This window comes from Neofelis nebulosa, chromosome 1 (genome assembly GCF_028018385.1).
Source record: "Neofelis nebulosa isolate mNeoNeb1 chromosome 1, mNeoNeb1.pri, whole genome shotgun sequence".
Classification (NCBI taxonomy): domain Eukaryota; kingdom Metazoa; phylum Chordata; class Mammalia; order Carnivora; family Felidae; genus Neofelis; species Neofelis nebulosa.
In genome coordinates, this window is record NC_080782.1 from 108,027,160 (window position 1) to 108,044,062 (window position 16,903).

A 16,903-nucleotide genomic window follows, 5' to 3' on the forward strand; every position below is an offset into this window, starting at 1 on the left:
GCAGTACAGAATGAACAATATAAACACGACAATCTCTGTATTGGAATTTCTTCAGCTTTGAGAAATGATGTAACTGTTCGGAAACTCTTGCCATCCTTCTATTATTGAACTAAAAATTTTAAGCTATCCCATAAAATCACAAACAATATATCAGTTCAACTAAGAGATGAATTTTTAAAAACACAGCACTTGCTAAATCTGAATTAGAAATAGGCATATTTGTGATTATATGCACATATTTTATGTGCATGTTATTTTAAACTAGTAATAATATTAAATATCTAAGGAATTCTATTCGTCTTTATAAATACGTAACCAAATGAGCTAACTTAAAGTTTAATGTTCAACAAAGATTGCTATTACATAGTAAAACTCACCATGTTTTGAGAACAGTTCTTAGGAATGTCTCTTGATATTTAGAGGAAGTCAAAGGAAGCTAACTGTTCATAACATAAAATGGCTAATGCAAGCTCAGAGAGAGATTAAAAAGTAACAATTTTAAAGAAGCTGAAAAGGCATTCTCTGGGATAGCAATGGGAAGGAAGCAGTATAATATATTCTTTCCCTTCCTTTGCTTAAAGTCTGCCCTCAAGTAATTTCCTTTGCAACACTAATCTTAAAACACTGCGCTATTAAAAGCAAACAACCTTTCTGTCAACTTAAAACTGGTAGAATTGGCATTACCTCACATAATATTGTATATTTACTTCTTTACTGCCAGTCTCTACCCACCCCATTCCCAACTCTCAACAGGAGTGTAAGGCCCATGAGAACAGACACTTCATCAGTTCGTTCTGTTTTATCCTCACTATCTTGAATAATGCTTAGAATGTAGTGGCACTCAATAAATAAACATGGATTAGTGAACAGGAAAACAAATATAGAATCCTAATGCTTACAAGGAAAAAGCAAGCCTGGGAAAAATAGGTTTTTATGTCATAGTGGAATCAGCATTGTGGATTACTGATTATACATTGGTTTTACATTGTTAAATGTCTAAAATATACTAGAATCAAGAGTATAAAATTCCTTGTTAAGGTAAGGTTAAAATTTTGTCTTAAGTAAAATTGTATTTAATTCAAGGAGATACATATTTATTGTGAGCCTTAAGAATTTATGATATAGACTGACATAGAGGATTAATATAAGGAAGAATATGGTGAGTAGCATGAGAAATTCACCAAGATATCCAGGGAAATGCATTTTCAAATGTATCTGAGGCTTGTATCTAGAAATGTAGATTGGGGAATCATCTGTCAAAGGAATCAATAACCCAATGACCTATTTTTTTTTTTCAACGTTTTTAATTTATTTTTGGGACAGAGAGAGACAGAGCATGAACGGGGGAGGGGCAGAGAGAGAGGGAGCCACAGAATCGGAAACAGGCTCCAGGCTCCGAGCCATCAGCCCAGAGCCTGACGCGGGGCTCGAACTCACGGACCGCGAGATCGTGACCTGGCTGAAGTCGGACGCTTAACCGACTGCGCCACCCAGGCGCCCCAACCCAATGACCTATTTTAAACATAGCCTAAGGAAGTTTGGAAAAGGTTTATAGGAGGTAGTGGGGTTTTTTATTTTTTATTTTTTTTAATGTTTATTTATTTTTGAGAGAGAGGGAGAGACAGAGCGTGAACAGGGGAGGAGCAGAGAGATAGGGAGACAGAATCAGAAGCAGGCTCCAGGCTCTGAGCTGTTTGCACAGAGCCTGACGCTAGGCTCGAACTCACAAGCTCGAATTCATGACCTGAGCCGAAGTAGGATGCTTAACTGACTGAGCCACCCAGGTGCCCCTATAGGAGGTACAGTGTTTGATATAGGACATAAAAGATAAAAATACCATAGACTAAAATGGTAGAAGGTGTTCAGGTCAATGGCATTGCATAAATAACATGACACAGACCAGAAAGAGTGGGGGTGTATCATGAAGGCAGTTTGGGGAGAATAAAGACTCTATCTGAGGAAATAATGGAAGAAAGGACTTAACATCTGTATTACGGCAGATCTTGAGGATTCTGCATATAGTTTGCTGGAGAACAGGATGGGCACAGGTCAAGGGTTTCTGCTTACTTTAAGATGATCCTCTGGACAATCATATGAGGTTGGTATTACCATTGTGGTGGACACATTTCTCCCTGCACTCCTGCGTCCATGTGACTCTAGTGGTGCCAACTCTATCTCTGGCTTGAGAAATGGCATGTGACTACTCAGGACTGGCCAGTTAGAGCCTTTAATTCCATAGCTACAGTAATTGTTGCAGGGATGGGTACATGACAGCATCAGTGAAAATGAAATAGATTTTTGTCAAATGGAAGTATCCTTGTCCACTGGATTAGAATGTGGAAAGATGTGAGGAGTAGCTATTATGACTATTCAACCCCATGGGGAAAGCCTGAATGGCACAAACAGAGATGTGTGTATGGGCATGGGGGTAAAGGCAGAATCAAGAAATGGAGATATAAAGAGAAAATCTAGGTCCACTTGACATTATTTTAGCCTCTGATAATGCTGTGCCTGGAATCAGTTCTACCTATAGCCCCGAAGGAAATTTTTCAGTATAAACCTGATTAACTATTTGAAACTATAAGATTCCTAACTGGAAATGTCATTCTCATTTTACAAATGAAGAAACTATAGGATAGAGAAAGTAAGTAATTTGTCTAAGATCACATAGGTTTTAAACAACAGATTTATAGGGGCATCTGGGTGACTCAGTTGGTTAAGCACCCAACTTCAGGTCAAGTCATAATCTCAAGGTTTGCGCATTCGAGCCCCACGTCGGGCTCTATGCTGACAGCTTGAAGCCTGGACCCTGCTTTGGATTCTGTGTCTCCCTCTCTCCCTGCCCCTCCCCGGCTTGCTCATGCTCTCTCTCTTTCATTCTCAGAAATGAATAAACAAACAAAAAATAACAGATTTATAGCTCTAACTCATATCTGATGGCTCCAGGCCCATGCTCTTAACTACAGGTTCTTTATTTTTTATGTTTTCATACATATATACACATACATATATGTGTATATGTATCTAAGAATGACAGAGAGGGAGAGCTTGACTTTGGTTGGTTTATTTTGGTCTATGAAAATAATAATTACTACTCACTGAGCACTAGGCTAAGTACTTTACATAAAATTTCTATAGATGTCAATCATTACTAGCTTGTCTATACCCGCTTCTACTGGAATCTTTCTTTTTCACAACTGCGGTTCCCTCTCTTAGCCTGAGAAGCTGGGGTTAGGGGGGGCATATAAGGAGATATACTATGACTTGTGTAGCGAATCAAAATATGAGATGGGCAGTCAGATTCCGTTTTTGCAAATATGGTGAGACTGAACCAGTTGGTGATAGGCAAAGGGATATGCATGTTCGGAGTTGGGGTGGTCATTTGAGACCATGTGCAACACAGACTTCTAACGGAGAATAAAAATAGAAGACTGTGCACAGAAAGAAGAGTACAGGACAGACTTAGAAAAAGAAGAAGAGAAACAAAGGGAAAAGCAGATTACATAGCTTTGGAAGGAGAACAGCCTTAGTTTCTGATCACATGCTGTATTGCTACTCACTGGTTGTTGCCTTTGAGTATTCATGAGACTCCACTGTGTTTATAAGAATCCCCCTTAAAGCAGCTTGAATAATTCTTGCATAATGAAACCAGTAAAGTACAAACTGGAATAATACATCATCGTAGTGAATTATCACAGTGAATTAACACAGCAGGTAATTATTTTCAAGATAAAGAAGCTGAGATTTAGAGAGTTCAAGTAAATTTCCTGAGGGAAACAACCAGTATAAAACAAAGGTAAGATTAAAACCCAGGTCTTTGTGTTTTAACTTCACAAGTGTAGGGCTAACTGGCATTAGGAAACACCAGAGACAAGGAAAAACAAAAGGAATTAACTTCAGTATTTTAGGAAGAGGTAGTAAGAGACACACCTAGAGCAATGGATGAAGTAATGGAAATGATTTGTACCTATAAACAGAGGGATGTTTTATGGAGGTAGGGCTGAGGGGTAAGTAAAGAAGTAGAAACCAAAGGTGATACGAATCTTTTTATCTTGGCTTATTGGAAAAACCGAGGTGCCATTAACAGTACTAGTAGGGAAATTAGGTCCGGGGCTTATTTTTGTGGGGAAGAAAATACACTTAATTTTGGTCACTATTAGTTTTAAGTAAACATGTTTAAAAAGGGAATTGAAAATGTGGGCCTGGAGCTCAAAAAGAGGGATTCAGGAATTATTTTAAATAAGTGACTTCATTCAAGTCTTTATAAAACTCAGTAAATCATAATGTATTCAAGAAAAAAATTCAGTATTGTACAAGTACAAAACTTAAAAGATAAAGACTGTATTTAATCCTCAAAGAGATCACTTTAGATTTCTAATTTACTCTGGCAGTATTTATGGTGACAAATTTATTGGACCCAAATAACAAAATGAGGCAACAGAATCTGGTTATTTAATGCTATAGAGTCAGCAATGTGCATGTATGTACACATACACATGCACACACAAACACATATATATGCACATGCACACAGACACAGACATACTCAAGCATTTATATCTTTAAAGGATATAATGTTTTAAATTGTACAGCAAAAATATATAGATATAACATAAAAAATGACTTGTTTTTATGCCTTGCATTTCTCCATGGAACTTAAAATCCTTTAACAGACATTATCTCATTGTTTTAAGAACTGTTATGAAACAATCTGACATTTATATAACACCATTCATACTCAATAATCCCAAAGGACTTTACAAACCCTGGAAGAATGACTCTGCTCATGTTCACCATGCAATCACTGAGGGATGGAGGTGGGATGGGTGGGTAGAGAAGTGCATAGGACTGTGGTAGACATTCTGTGGAACATCGCAGTAACATGATACAACCGAAACCATAAAGAGACAAGCAGAAAAGATCCAAGGTAAGACACTGCATTACACGTGTTAAATTTGAGAGCAGTATTAATACCAAGTGGTCTCTCTTTCATTTTTGTATCTTATGAGAGTGATATATAGATATCTTCAAGGTAAAAAAAAAAAAAAATGGAGTATCATCTGCTAAGTCAAGAACTCCATTTCTTTTTTCTTAACAGATTTTATTTACTTATTTATTTTTAAGTAATCTCTACACCCAACGTGGCACTTGACCTTACAACCCTGAGATCAAGAGTCATATGCTTCACTGACTGAGCCAGCCAGGCAGCCCCAAGAACTCCATTTTCTATAGGGCTTTTTTGTGTGGGTAGTGGTCTGTTTTCCAACTGTCAAGCACATCCAGGCCAGGATACTAAATTGTTAGTGATTTAAAATGTTTTGAGGGAGCTGTATTTTTTAAAAGAAGATTTCTCCTCCCCTCTTTCCTTTCCTTTTTGAACTGAGACTAGGATGCTAGAAAACAAACACTCAACTGGAAAAGCATAAAAATGGTTTTTTGTTTTGTTTTGTTTTGAATTTATCAGGCGTATTAGGATTCTCCAGAAGAAGAGGACCAACAGGATGCATATATATATATATATATATATATATATATATATATATATATATATATATATATATAAAGAGATTTATTGTAGGGAATTGGCTCACAAGATTATGAATTCTAAGAAGTCCTGGATCTGCAGTTGGTAAGCTAGAGATCCAATTTGAGTCTGAAGGTCTAAGAACCAGCAGAAGTGAGGGTTTAAATTTTAGTCTGAAAGCCAGAGGTTTGAAACCCAAGATGAGCTGATGTTTCAGTTTGATTCTGGAGGCAGGAAAAGACTGGCTCAAGGCAGTCAGGCAGGAGGAGTTCTCTATTACCTTCTCAAGAAGGTCAGCCTTTTTATTCTATTTAAACCTTGAACTATTTGGATGAGAACCATCTATACTAGGGAGGGCAATCTACTTTACTCAGTCTACTGATTCAACTGTGAGTCTCATCCAGAAACACCTTCACAGACACACCCAAAATTATGTTTGACCAAATATCTGGGCACCCTGTGGCCCAGTAAAACTGACACAAAAAATTAACCATCAGTTCAAATTAAGGGCTTCTGTTCTTCCATGACAAAACTAACAGAATTCAGTTTTCTGAAGCATTTGAGGTCAATGTGATAAATCATTTAAAGAACTTATTGCCAGACACCCTACTTGGACAAGGAAATATGCCAACTAATGACTAAAGGTTATTGTAGTACCCCAGTGTTGTTTCCTTTAGTCACATTATACATCAAGGAGACTATAGAAGATGAGTAGCACTTTGATTGGGCAAATGGGTGGAAGAAGAGGGAATTCAGGGAAAGAGCTGGACATCACAAAATACTGCAAAACCAACCTCTCAGCACCAAGCCATATGGTTGAGGGAATAGAGCCAGCTTTCCAGAGGAATGAGAACAATAAGCCTCAGAACTACACTGAGGCTTTGACTATAACTTTAGCCAGCTCATGGTAATATGGGGAGAACATCCTTATTAACTCTCCAAAAATACCCCTTGAGATCCTAGACCTGAAGATCATCTTTCAATACAGAGCTTTGGGTCAGTACAAAGTGATGCTGTTGCCACCAAAGTTACCATATATTTTAGATAGTATACATTTTACATATTTAAACCTTACAATAAACAAATGAATATACCCAAGGAAACTGAGGCTAGGAGAGGCCAAGTACTGTAGATATGTTTTTGCTTGCCTCTAGTGTGTTTTTGGTCCCTTCTTCTAATAGATCCTGCCCCTGTTGACACAGTAACACATTATCAACCAGTCAGTGTCTGTCTCCTAGGAGCTGGGTGCTCTAGAAAGAACGTAGGGTGAGTTGTTTGATGATCGATCCTGGAAAGAGTCCAGGAGCTCCTGCATCCAAGGTCCCTGGTCTTCTCACTCATCTTGAAGCTTGGCCATTCAGCTATGTTCCATTTTGTGTGCTATCTCAATATCCCATCCTTTGGCTTAAATTTTAGTTGGTTGTGATCAAGACCCTTCAGAAATACACAGCTATGTTATATAGTTTATCCAAGAGCAGATAGGTATCAGTGGAAGAGATAAGACTCAAACCTAGATTTGTCTGACTTCAAAGGCTATATATACTTTTAACCATGACACCTCACTGGTTTTCAAAAATTGGGATCCTCTAATGTTATCTGCCACCAAAAGGAATTATAGCAGTCTTCTGATTTTATATCTTGGCTTCTTTAGTAAATTTTTTGAAAAGAGTTAAGCTAACATGGAAAATCTTGTAAAATTACTCTATAAAATACAATTTCATTGCTGAAAGGGAAAATCTTTAGCAGGCATATCTGAGTTGGGTTGTTAGAATATTGTATAGAAGGGGCAACCAAAGGTATAAGAAAATGGTCCTTGATATTGAACTCGAGTTGGAAGAGGCGAGTCCGGTCTCAAAATGGAGGGCCATGATCCAAAGGAACCAGAGCAGTTGAGAAAACTGTTTATTGGTGGTTTGAGCTTTGAAACTATAGATGATAGTTTAAGAGAACATTTTGAAAAATGGGGCACACTTACAGATTGTGTGGTGATGAGAGACCCCCAAACAAAACGTTCCAGGGGTTTTGGTTTTGTGACTTACTCTTGTGTGGAGGAGGTGGATGCAGCAATGTGTGCTCGACCACACAAGGTTGATGGGCGTGTAGTGGAACCAAAGAGAGCTGTTTCTAGAGAGGATTCTGTAAAGCCTGGTGCCCATCTAAGTGTGAAGAAAATTTTTGTCGGTGGTATTAAAGAAGATACAGAAGAATATAATTTGAGAGACTACTTTGAAAAGTATGGCAAGATTGAAACCATAGAAGTTATGGAGGACAGGCAGAGTGGAAAAAAGAGAGGATTTGCTTTTGTAACTTTTGATGATCATGATACAGTTGATAAAATTGTTGTTCAGAAATACCACACTATTAATGGGCATAATTGTGAAGTGAAAAAGGCCGTTTCTAAACAAGAAATGCAGTCTGCTGGATCGCAAAGAGGTCGTGGAGGTGGATCTGGCAACTTTATGGGTCGTGGAGGAAACTTTGGAGGTGGTGGTAACTTTGGCCGCGGTGGAAACTCTGGTGGAAGAGGAGGCTATGGTGGTGGAGGTGGTGGCAGCAGGGGTAGTTATGGAGGAGGTGATGGTGGATATAATGGATTTGGAGGTGATGGTGGCAACTATGGTGGTGGTCCTGGTTATAGTAGCAGAGGAGGCTATGGTGGAGGTGGACCAGGATATGGAAACCAAGGAGGTGGATATGGTGGCGGTGGTGGAGGATATGATGGTTACGATGAAGGAGGAAATTTTGGAGGTGGTAACTATGGTGGTGGTGGGAACTATAATGATTTTGGAAATTATAGTGGACAACAGCAATCAAATTATGGACCCATGAAGGGGGGCAGTTTTGGTGGAAGAAGCTCGGGCAGTCCCTATGGTGGTGGTTATGGATCTGGTGGTGAAGTGGTGGATATGGTAGCAGAAGGTTCTAAAAATTTTCAGAAGAAAAGGGCTACAGTTCTTATCAGGAGAGAGAGCGATGAGTTGTCAGGAAAGCTGCAGGTTACTTTGAGACAGTCGTCCCAAATGCATTAGAGGAACTGTAAAAATCTGCCACAGAAGGAACGATGATCCATAGTCAGAAAAGTTACTGCAGCTTAACCAGGAAACCCTTCTTGTTCAGGACTGTCATAGCCACAGTTTGCAAAAAGTGCAGCTATTGATTAATGCAATGTAGTGTCAATTAGATGTACATTCCTGAGGTCTTTTATCTGTTGTAGCTTTTTCTTTTTCTTTTCATTACATCAGGTATATTGCCCTGTAAATTGTGGTAGTGGTACCAGGAATAAAAAATTAAGGAATTTTTAACTTTTCAAAAAAAAAAAAAAAGAAAAAGAAAATGGTCCTTGAGCTGTGCGTTTTCTCAATCAGTGAGAAGAAGTGAGAATAAAACCTACAAGAACATTCCAGAAAAGCAGGCAAAAAGTAAAAAGTGCATAGACTTTCTGCTGGAGGTTGATAAAATGGAAAGACCCAAATGTTCAAAGTCTTCTAACTCCAAAATTGTGTGAAATGGACAAAACTAATCTCTCAGAGCCTCAGTTTTCTCATCTATAAAATGGGGACAGTAATGCCTATCTATGTAGAATCACTGTGTGAAGTTATATTATCTGTCTACCTATCTATCATCTGTCAAAGTCTATGCCCAACAAGGGGCTTGAACTTATTACTCTGAGATTGAGAGTTGCATGGTCTACCAACTGAGCCAGCCAGATGCCCCCTGAAGTTAAATAATATAAATAAATCTTGTAGTGTAGAGGCTGGCACATGTATTTTTGAAATGGTAGTTGCTATTATTGTTGTCGCAGTCATTAAACTGAGTCAGGTGATGATGGTTAGTAGGCTGACAGGAGAAGGCTGTTAAGAAGAGTTTGGAGGGCCGCCTGGGTGGCTCAGTCGGTTAAACGTCCGACTTCGGCTCAGGTCACGATCTTGCGGTCCGTGAGTTCGAGCCCCGCGTCGGGCTCTGGGCTGATGGCTCAGAGCCTGGAGCCTGCTTCCGATTCTGTGTCTCCCTCTCTCTCTGCCCCTGCCCCGTTCATGCTCTGTGTCTCTCTGTCTCAAAAATAAATAAAACGTTAAAAAAAAAAAATTAAAAAAAAAAAAAGAAGAGTTTGGAAATAACACATAGTTGGAAACCAAAAGGATAAAAGTATCTAGTGGACAGGAGTTTTTAATTCTTTATTAGGACCTCTTGCCTTTGTGTGTGTGTGTGTTTTATAATGTTTATTTATTTTTGAGAGAGATAGAGACAGAATGCGAGTGGGTTAGGGGCAGAGAGAGAGACACACACAGAATCCAAAGCAGGCTCCAGGCTCCGAGCTGTCAGCACAGAGCCTGACGCGGGGCTCGAACTCACCAGCTGTGAGATCATGACCTGAGCTGAAATTGGACGCTCAACCTACTGAGCCACCCAGGCACCCCGTGTGTGTGTTTTTAATATTGCATTTATTGTAAAATGTAATGCAAATACTAAAAAGTGCACAGATTTCAAATGTAGAGCTCAATGATGTATCACAAAGTAAACAGCCAAGTCAGGAAATCAAACCCTGCTGGCCCTGTAGAAGTACCCCTGCTGCCCATCCCAGTTACTGTCTAACCCTTCCTTCTGGGACAAAAGCAACCACCAAAATGTCCTTTGTGATAATCACATCCTTTCTTTTCTTTACGAAATACTACTTAAGTCTGCATGGTTTTTTTTCATTTTATGTAAATGAATTAATATATATTTCTTTTGTGTGTAGTTATCGGTAATTAATTTTCATTGGTATATAGTGTTATATGAATATGTTTACATTTTTTAATCATTCCACTGTTGATGGGTATTTGTGCTGTGTTTGTTTGTTTTGGCTGTTAGAGATAATGCTACCATGAACATTCTTGTACATTGCATACATTTCTGATGACTAGGTACCAAAGAATGAGTAGAATCAGTGGGTCTCAGAGTATATGTATTTTTAACTTTAGCAAAAAACGCCTATGGTTTTCTAAAGTGGTTATATCAACTTATACTCTCAACACCAAAGGATCAGAGTCCCAATGTTCCACATTCTTAGTAACAATAGATATTGTCATTCTTCTGGAGAGTGCGTGTAATATTGGCTTCAATTTACACTTTCCTGAACATACATGAGGTTGAGCACATTTTTCTTAGGATTATTGGGCATTGGATATTTTCCTTTGTTAAGTGGCTATTGAAGTCTTTTTGCTCATTTTTCTTTGAGTTATTTATCTTTCTCCTTGATTAATAACAGTTCCTTAGATCTTCTGGCTATCTTGTAAATATCTTTTCCCATTCCATGGCTTGCCTTTTCACTTACTTCAGGGTGTCTTTAATGAACAGAACATTTTTAATTTTAACATAGTAACATTTAGCAAACATTTGCTTTACAATTAGTTCTTTTTGTGTCCCAATCCTTAAATATCTACAGAAAGGTCATAAGGACATTCTCCTAAATTATATTCTAGAAGTTTTATTTTTTGCTTTTCCCATTTAATTTATAGTCTATCTGGAATTGATTTTATGTATGGTGTAAGGGTTCAAGTATTTGTCTATCCTTAAAATTAATAATCTAGTAGTTCAAGCACCATCACTAAAAAGACTCTCCTTTCCTCATTGCTTTGCAGGACCAACTTTCCAGGCTTCACATATCTGTCACTCATTGTACCAACCCTACACCATCTTAATTATGTAAATGTACATCAGATAACATATGCTTGTCACCATTTTGATCTCCCTTATGACTCTCTTAGCCACTTGGACTTCCCTATACATTTTAGAATCAGCTTATCAGGTTCTACAGAACCTGTTGGATTTTGATTAAAACTGCACTGAAACTATAGAACCGTCTGGAGAAAGTCAGTATCTTTACACTTCCTTTTTTTCTAAATGTTTTTACCTCTGATTCTTTATTATTATACCAGCTAAGTTTTCCAGTAAATCTTCATGACTATAATGATGTTGAATAAAAGAAATTATAATGTGCATTTTATCATCATACCATTCTGCATATTTGCTATAGGTTGTTTTAGGTACGCTTTTAACAGCAGTCCTATTTCTAGTGTGCTAGAACTTTTTGCTAAAATCATGAACACTTGTTGAATTTTATTAAATGCTCTTTCTCCTTCTATCAAAATGATAAAATGTTTTTCCCTTGATTCTATTAATGTGGTAAGTTACATCGGTTGATTTTTAATCTTAAGCCAAATTTACATGCCTGGAATATATCCAATTTTATAAGAATGTATTATGCACTGAAAATATTGCTTCACTTGATAAACTAGTATTTTGCTTAGAATTTACGGAGTTTGGCCTATAATTATCTTTTCTTGAAATGTCTTTACCAGGTTTTCTTATACAGTCTTCATAAATAGAACAGTAAAGCATTCTGTTTTTATTGTCTGGTAGAGTTTCTGTGAGATTGGTGTTATTTGTGAGTCTTAAACTATGGATTTGATTTCTCTAAGTTAGAAGTAACATTCTACTTCTAAGAATCCTACCTCTTCTTAGGTTAGTCTTAGTAAGGTGCAATATTTATTAGTAGCATAAGTTTGTATTGTCTTGAAAGCATTTTAGTGTTCATGGGATCTATAATTATGTTTTTTTTAATTGTTATTGATTATTTACACCTTTTTTTCCCTATCCAAGTTAATGAAGAGTTTGGCAATGTGATTAATCTTTTAAAAGAATGTATTTGTCTCTGTCATCGCTATACTTACATTTATATTTTCTACTGCACTAATTTCTGCTTTTATTTTTTATTATTTCTTTCTTCTTTCTTTGGGTTTAATTTGCTTTTCTCTTTTCTAATTTCTTAAGAGGGGTAGTCACTCAGTTTTATCTTTGACTTTTTGAACAAAGTAAGTATATTTATTTTAAAGAGTATTTCTGATAATTTCAATTTCTAGAGTCCCTTCATAAATTATTTCTATTGGTTGTTTCTGCCATTTCCCCCATTCTTCACTGGCTGTTAGCCCTGACATTCTTCCTTCACTTTCTTATTAGTTTTCCAATGTGTTAAAAAAAATTTTTTTTAAGATTTTAAATATTTGTCTAGCTTTTCTAGTTGTTTTAGTTCAAATTACTTGCCCTACCTTTACCCAAATCAGAAGACTCCTAACACTGCTTCACTGCCTCAGACACTCATGACTAAACCATATTTTGATACATACTTCATACTATATACAAAAAGTAACTCAAAGTGGATCATATACATCAATGTAAAATCTTACACCATAAAATTTCTAGAAGAACACATAGGGTAAGATCTTTGTGACCTAGGGCTAGGCAAAGATTTTTTAGATACAACATCAAAAATTCAATCCAAAAGTGAAAAAAGTGAACAAATTAGACCTCATCTAAATGGAAAAATTTTGTTTTTCAAAAGACACTGGTATGAGGACGAGAAAGAAGCGACTATTTGGAAGAAAATATTTGCAAAAGCATCTATCTGAAAAGACTTGTATCCAGTGTATGTAAAGAACTCAAAGTCCAATAGCAGAAAACACATAATAAAAATGGGCAAAAGATTTGAATAGATACTTCAGCAAAAATACATATACAGATGGCAAATAAGCACATGAAAAGATGCTCAACATCATTATTAATTATTGCAAATTAAACCACAAGATAACACTACAAGCTATTACAATGGCTAAAATTAAAGGGTGACTACACCAGTGTTAATGGGGATGGAGCGATAGGATATCTCATATACTATTTGTGGGAATGTAAAATGGGATGAGCTGTTTGGAAAACAGTATGGCAGTTTTCAAAAAGTTAAACATACACCTATCATATGACCTAGCCATTTTAGTTCTACATCTTTGTCGAAGAGAAAAGTATATGGCTATACAAAAACTTGAGGAGTATCTATATCATGGAATACTATTTAGTAATAAAAGGAATGTTACTGATAAACACAGCCACATGGATAAATCTCAGAATACTTACGCTGAGTGAAAGAAGCCAGACAAAAAAAGGGAACATACTGTACATGATTCTATTTAAATACAATTGTAGAAAATACAAACTGCTTTATAGTGATAGAAAGAACTTCAGTAATTGCCTGGGGATTGAAAATGGGATTACTCAGGGGCATGAGAACATGTTGGACCTTGAAGAATATGTTCACTGTCTTGATTGTGGTGAAGGTTTCACAGATGTATACAAATGCCAAAACACATCAAATTGTTCACTTTAAGTTAGTGTTCAATAAAGCTGTTAAAAAATATTTTTTTGTGTGTGTTCTAATTACTGTTTGTGAAGTCTGTCTTTTGACTGGGTCCTTTCTGACATCTACCCAATTTAAAGTAGTCCTCTAGTCACTGTATCAGATTGTCCTGTTACATATTATTTTCATAGCCCTTATTATCTGAAATTACTTTGTTCATTATATGTTCCTATGTGCTCTTCATTTGACCATAAATTCATGCTCAGAAAAATAGATAATCTTGAGTCTGCATTCTTATTTTCTTTCTCCCCTTATACATTATATATCATCCATTTAAACAAAAGTTACTTTCATTAATTCCTTCAGCAATTATTTGTTGAATGCCTCCATTTTGCCAGTCACTGTGGCAAGTACCAGGCATATGGAGATGAATCAGTTATGATTCCTGCTTTGCAGGGCAGTCTTCCAACTATTGCTCTACTTATTGCCCTTCATTTATTTTGCAGTGAAATCTTACTCATCTCTTAAAACCTGGCTCAGATACTTGGTCAAGCTTTTCCTGACCAAATGGACTACTGCCTTTTTGGTTCTTCCTAAGCCTTTGTTTATATTATGTAACAACATCTGCTAATTTCCTCCCTAAATTCATTTTCCCCTTTTACGTTTTAGTGGTAGAACCAAACCCCACCTTTCCCACCCTTGACACTAAGTTTTAGCTGGGCAGTCGGCCACTCAAACGTGGTTTAGCCTTTCTTACAGCTAGGTATGGGCATATGATTTCAGGATGCTACGATATGACTAAAACTGCTCTGTGCAACTTTTTTTTTTTTCTCTGTGCAACTTTTGAGTCATCTTCATCTTCAAGATGAAGCCACTTGTCTGGTACTTATTCCTTCCCCTTCCCTCCTGAAAGGCCAGATTCAATCATGTGAACAATGAAAACAGCCTAGGAGATGGCAGAAAAATAAGATGAAAGAAACCTGGGTCTTTCAATGTGCTGCCAACCATTAAGGGTTCACCCCTGGGCTGTTTTGCAGAAGAGAAATAATACCAAATATTATTTAGACACTGTATTTTTGCGTGTCTGTCTGCTTCTCTCTACTGCTCTCTTTTTAATAGCAACTTTTTATGACTAATAAAACTAGCACTATTAATATTAACTTTCCTATGGCACTCCTTGTACATAACAAGTAGTTACTTTCTCTGGATTGGAAGGACATCTGGGAAAGAACAAGTGACAAATGTCCAATACAACAAAATCAAATCAATTTTCTGGGTATCTACTATGTGTAAGGGACTAAAAAGTTATATTACTGGTTATTTTAATTTTTGTTCTCAAAAATTAAATCTAACCTCAGTCTAACAAGTGTTTTCTATTTTACTGATTTCTGTCTTTATTATTACCTTCTTTAAACTTCATTGGGTTAATTTTGCTTGTTTTTTTTTTGTTTTGTTTTGTTTTTAGCTTCTTTACATGGGAAATGTTTCCAGTAATTTTCTTGTATTGTAATAGCCACATCAGTATATTCAAATATCAGTAATTTTAAAATCAATTGTTATTGTTAACAACTGCATTTTGTTGAAGCAGGTAGTCAATTTGAAAACAATCCTTTGAAATTTTTCTAACTTTCTTTATGGCCCACCATGTGGCCACTTTCCATAAAAATTTCAAGAGTGCTAGAAAAAAGTGTATTCTGAAACTACTGAGGGTAACGCTCTGTTTATGTGCATGATATCAAGCATGTTAATTATATAGCACAAAACTGTCTATATTTTATTATTACTTAAAAATTTATTATTTTTAAAAAAGATTTTAGTTAAAAAACATTTTTTTTGTTACGTTTATTTATTTGGTGGGGGGAGAGGGGCAAGAGAGAGCCGGAGACACAGAATCCAAAGCAGGCTCAAGGCTCTGAGCTGTCAGCACAGAGCCCGACAGGGGGCTCGAACTCACAAGCATGAGATCATAACCTGAGCAGAAGTCAGACACTCAACCAACTGAGCCACCCAGGCACCCCTAAAATATTTTAGTTTTTTAAGTAATCTCTACCCCCCATGTGGGCTTGAACTCATGACCACAAGATCAAGAGTCACATACTCCACTGGCTGAGCTAGCCAGGCACCCCTCTATCTATTTTTTTTATAAGCTTATTTACTGAGAAAAATGTGTTAAAATCTCCCACTATGAAGGACTTGTTTACTTCTTCTTATAAGTCTTTCAATTTGGTTCATACATTTTGAGTCTGTGTTACAAGGTCCATTCATATTTAGGACTGTTATATCTTCCTGGAAGAGTGAAGATGTTGTTATTAAGTAGAGATCCTCTTTAACCATAATAATACATTTTGCCCTAAAGATGAGATTGTCCAATATATTTAAGATATTTCTCATGTAAGCAGGATATGACTGAATTTGTGTTTTTTAATCCAGTTTGATAGTGTTGGTCTTTTAGGTGAAGAGTTGGACTTTTCAGTTATTTCAATATAATTACTGATATATCTATATTTTATTTCATCTATCTTATTTTGCACTGATGCTTTTAATATTCTGTTCAGTTTACATATCTTTTTCTTTTCTTTCTTGTTGCCTTTCAGGTTATATGCTTCCCTCTAATTCCATATTTTTCTCTACTATTTTGGAAGTTATGACCTTTTCCTGTCCTCTTAGTAGTTTTCCTAAATTATCAATGTGGATATTTAATGTGTTACAGTCTAAATTTAATTTGTATCTCTACTTTCTTCCAGAACAAGAATCCAGACAAGAATACTTTTCGAAACTCCTTTTACCTGTTTCCCAAACTTATGTGCTATTTTTTTAATGTATTTTTAAAAATTATTTTTGAGAGAGAGAGAGAGACAGAGAGAGAGAGATACAGAGAGACAGAGCATGAGCAGGGGAGGGACAGAGAGAGAGGGAGACACAGAATCCGAAGCAGGCTCCAGACTCTGAGCTGTCAGCAGAGGCCGATGCAGGGCTTGAACCCATGAGCCCTGAGATCATAACCTGAGCTGAAGTCACACGCTTAGCTGACTGAGCCAACGAGGTACCCCACTGTTATGTATTTTAATTATTATCTTTATTTTTAACTCAATAAGGCATTATTATTTTACTCATTCAGTATTTCTTTAGATATATATTTACTACTTTCTATGTTCCTTTCTGTTTGCAGTACAGATCTTCCATCTAAGCTCGCCTATCTTTGGCCTGAAGTA

At 36.6% G+C, this 16,903-nt stretch overlaps 2 protein-coding genes and 1 long non-coding RNA gene across 4 annotated transcripts in view; 2 read left to right on the forward strand and 1 right to left on the reverse strand.

Moving 5' to 3' along the window:
* Nucleotides 1–16,903, forward strand: part of LOC131512546 (uncharacterized) — a 106,715-nt gene that overhangs the window by 86,886 nt on the left and 2,926 nt on the right. The window lies entirely within an intron of this gene.
* CWC27 (CWC27 spliceosome associated cyclophilin) overlaps nt 1–16,903 on the reverse strand; it is a 196,219-nt gene that overhangs the window by 69,192 nt on the left and 110,124 nt on the right. The gene's annotated exons all lie outside the window — the stretch shown is intronic.
* Nucleotides 7,347–8,826, forward strand: LOC131512526 (heterogeneous nuclear ribonucleoprotein A3-like). Its single transcript, XM_058731360.1, has one exon. It carries the CDS (start codon nt 7,381–7,383, stop codon nt 8,551–8,553), a length of 1,173 nt encoding a protein of 390 aa, XP_058587343.1. The 5' UTR covers nt 7,347–7,380; the 3' UTR covers nt 8,554–8,826.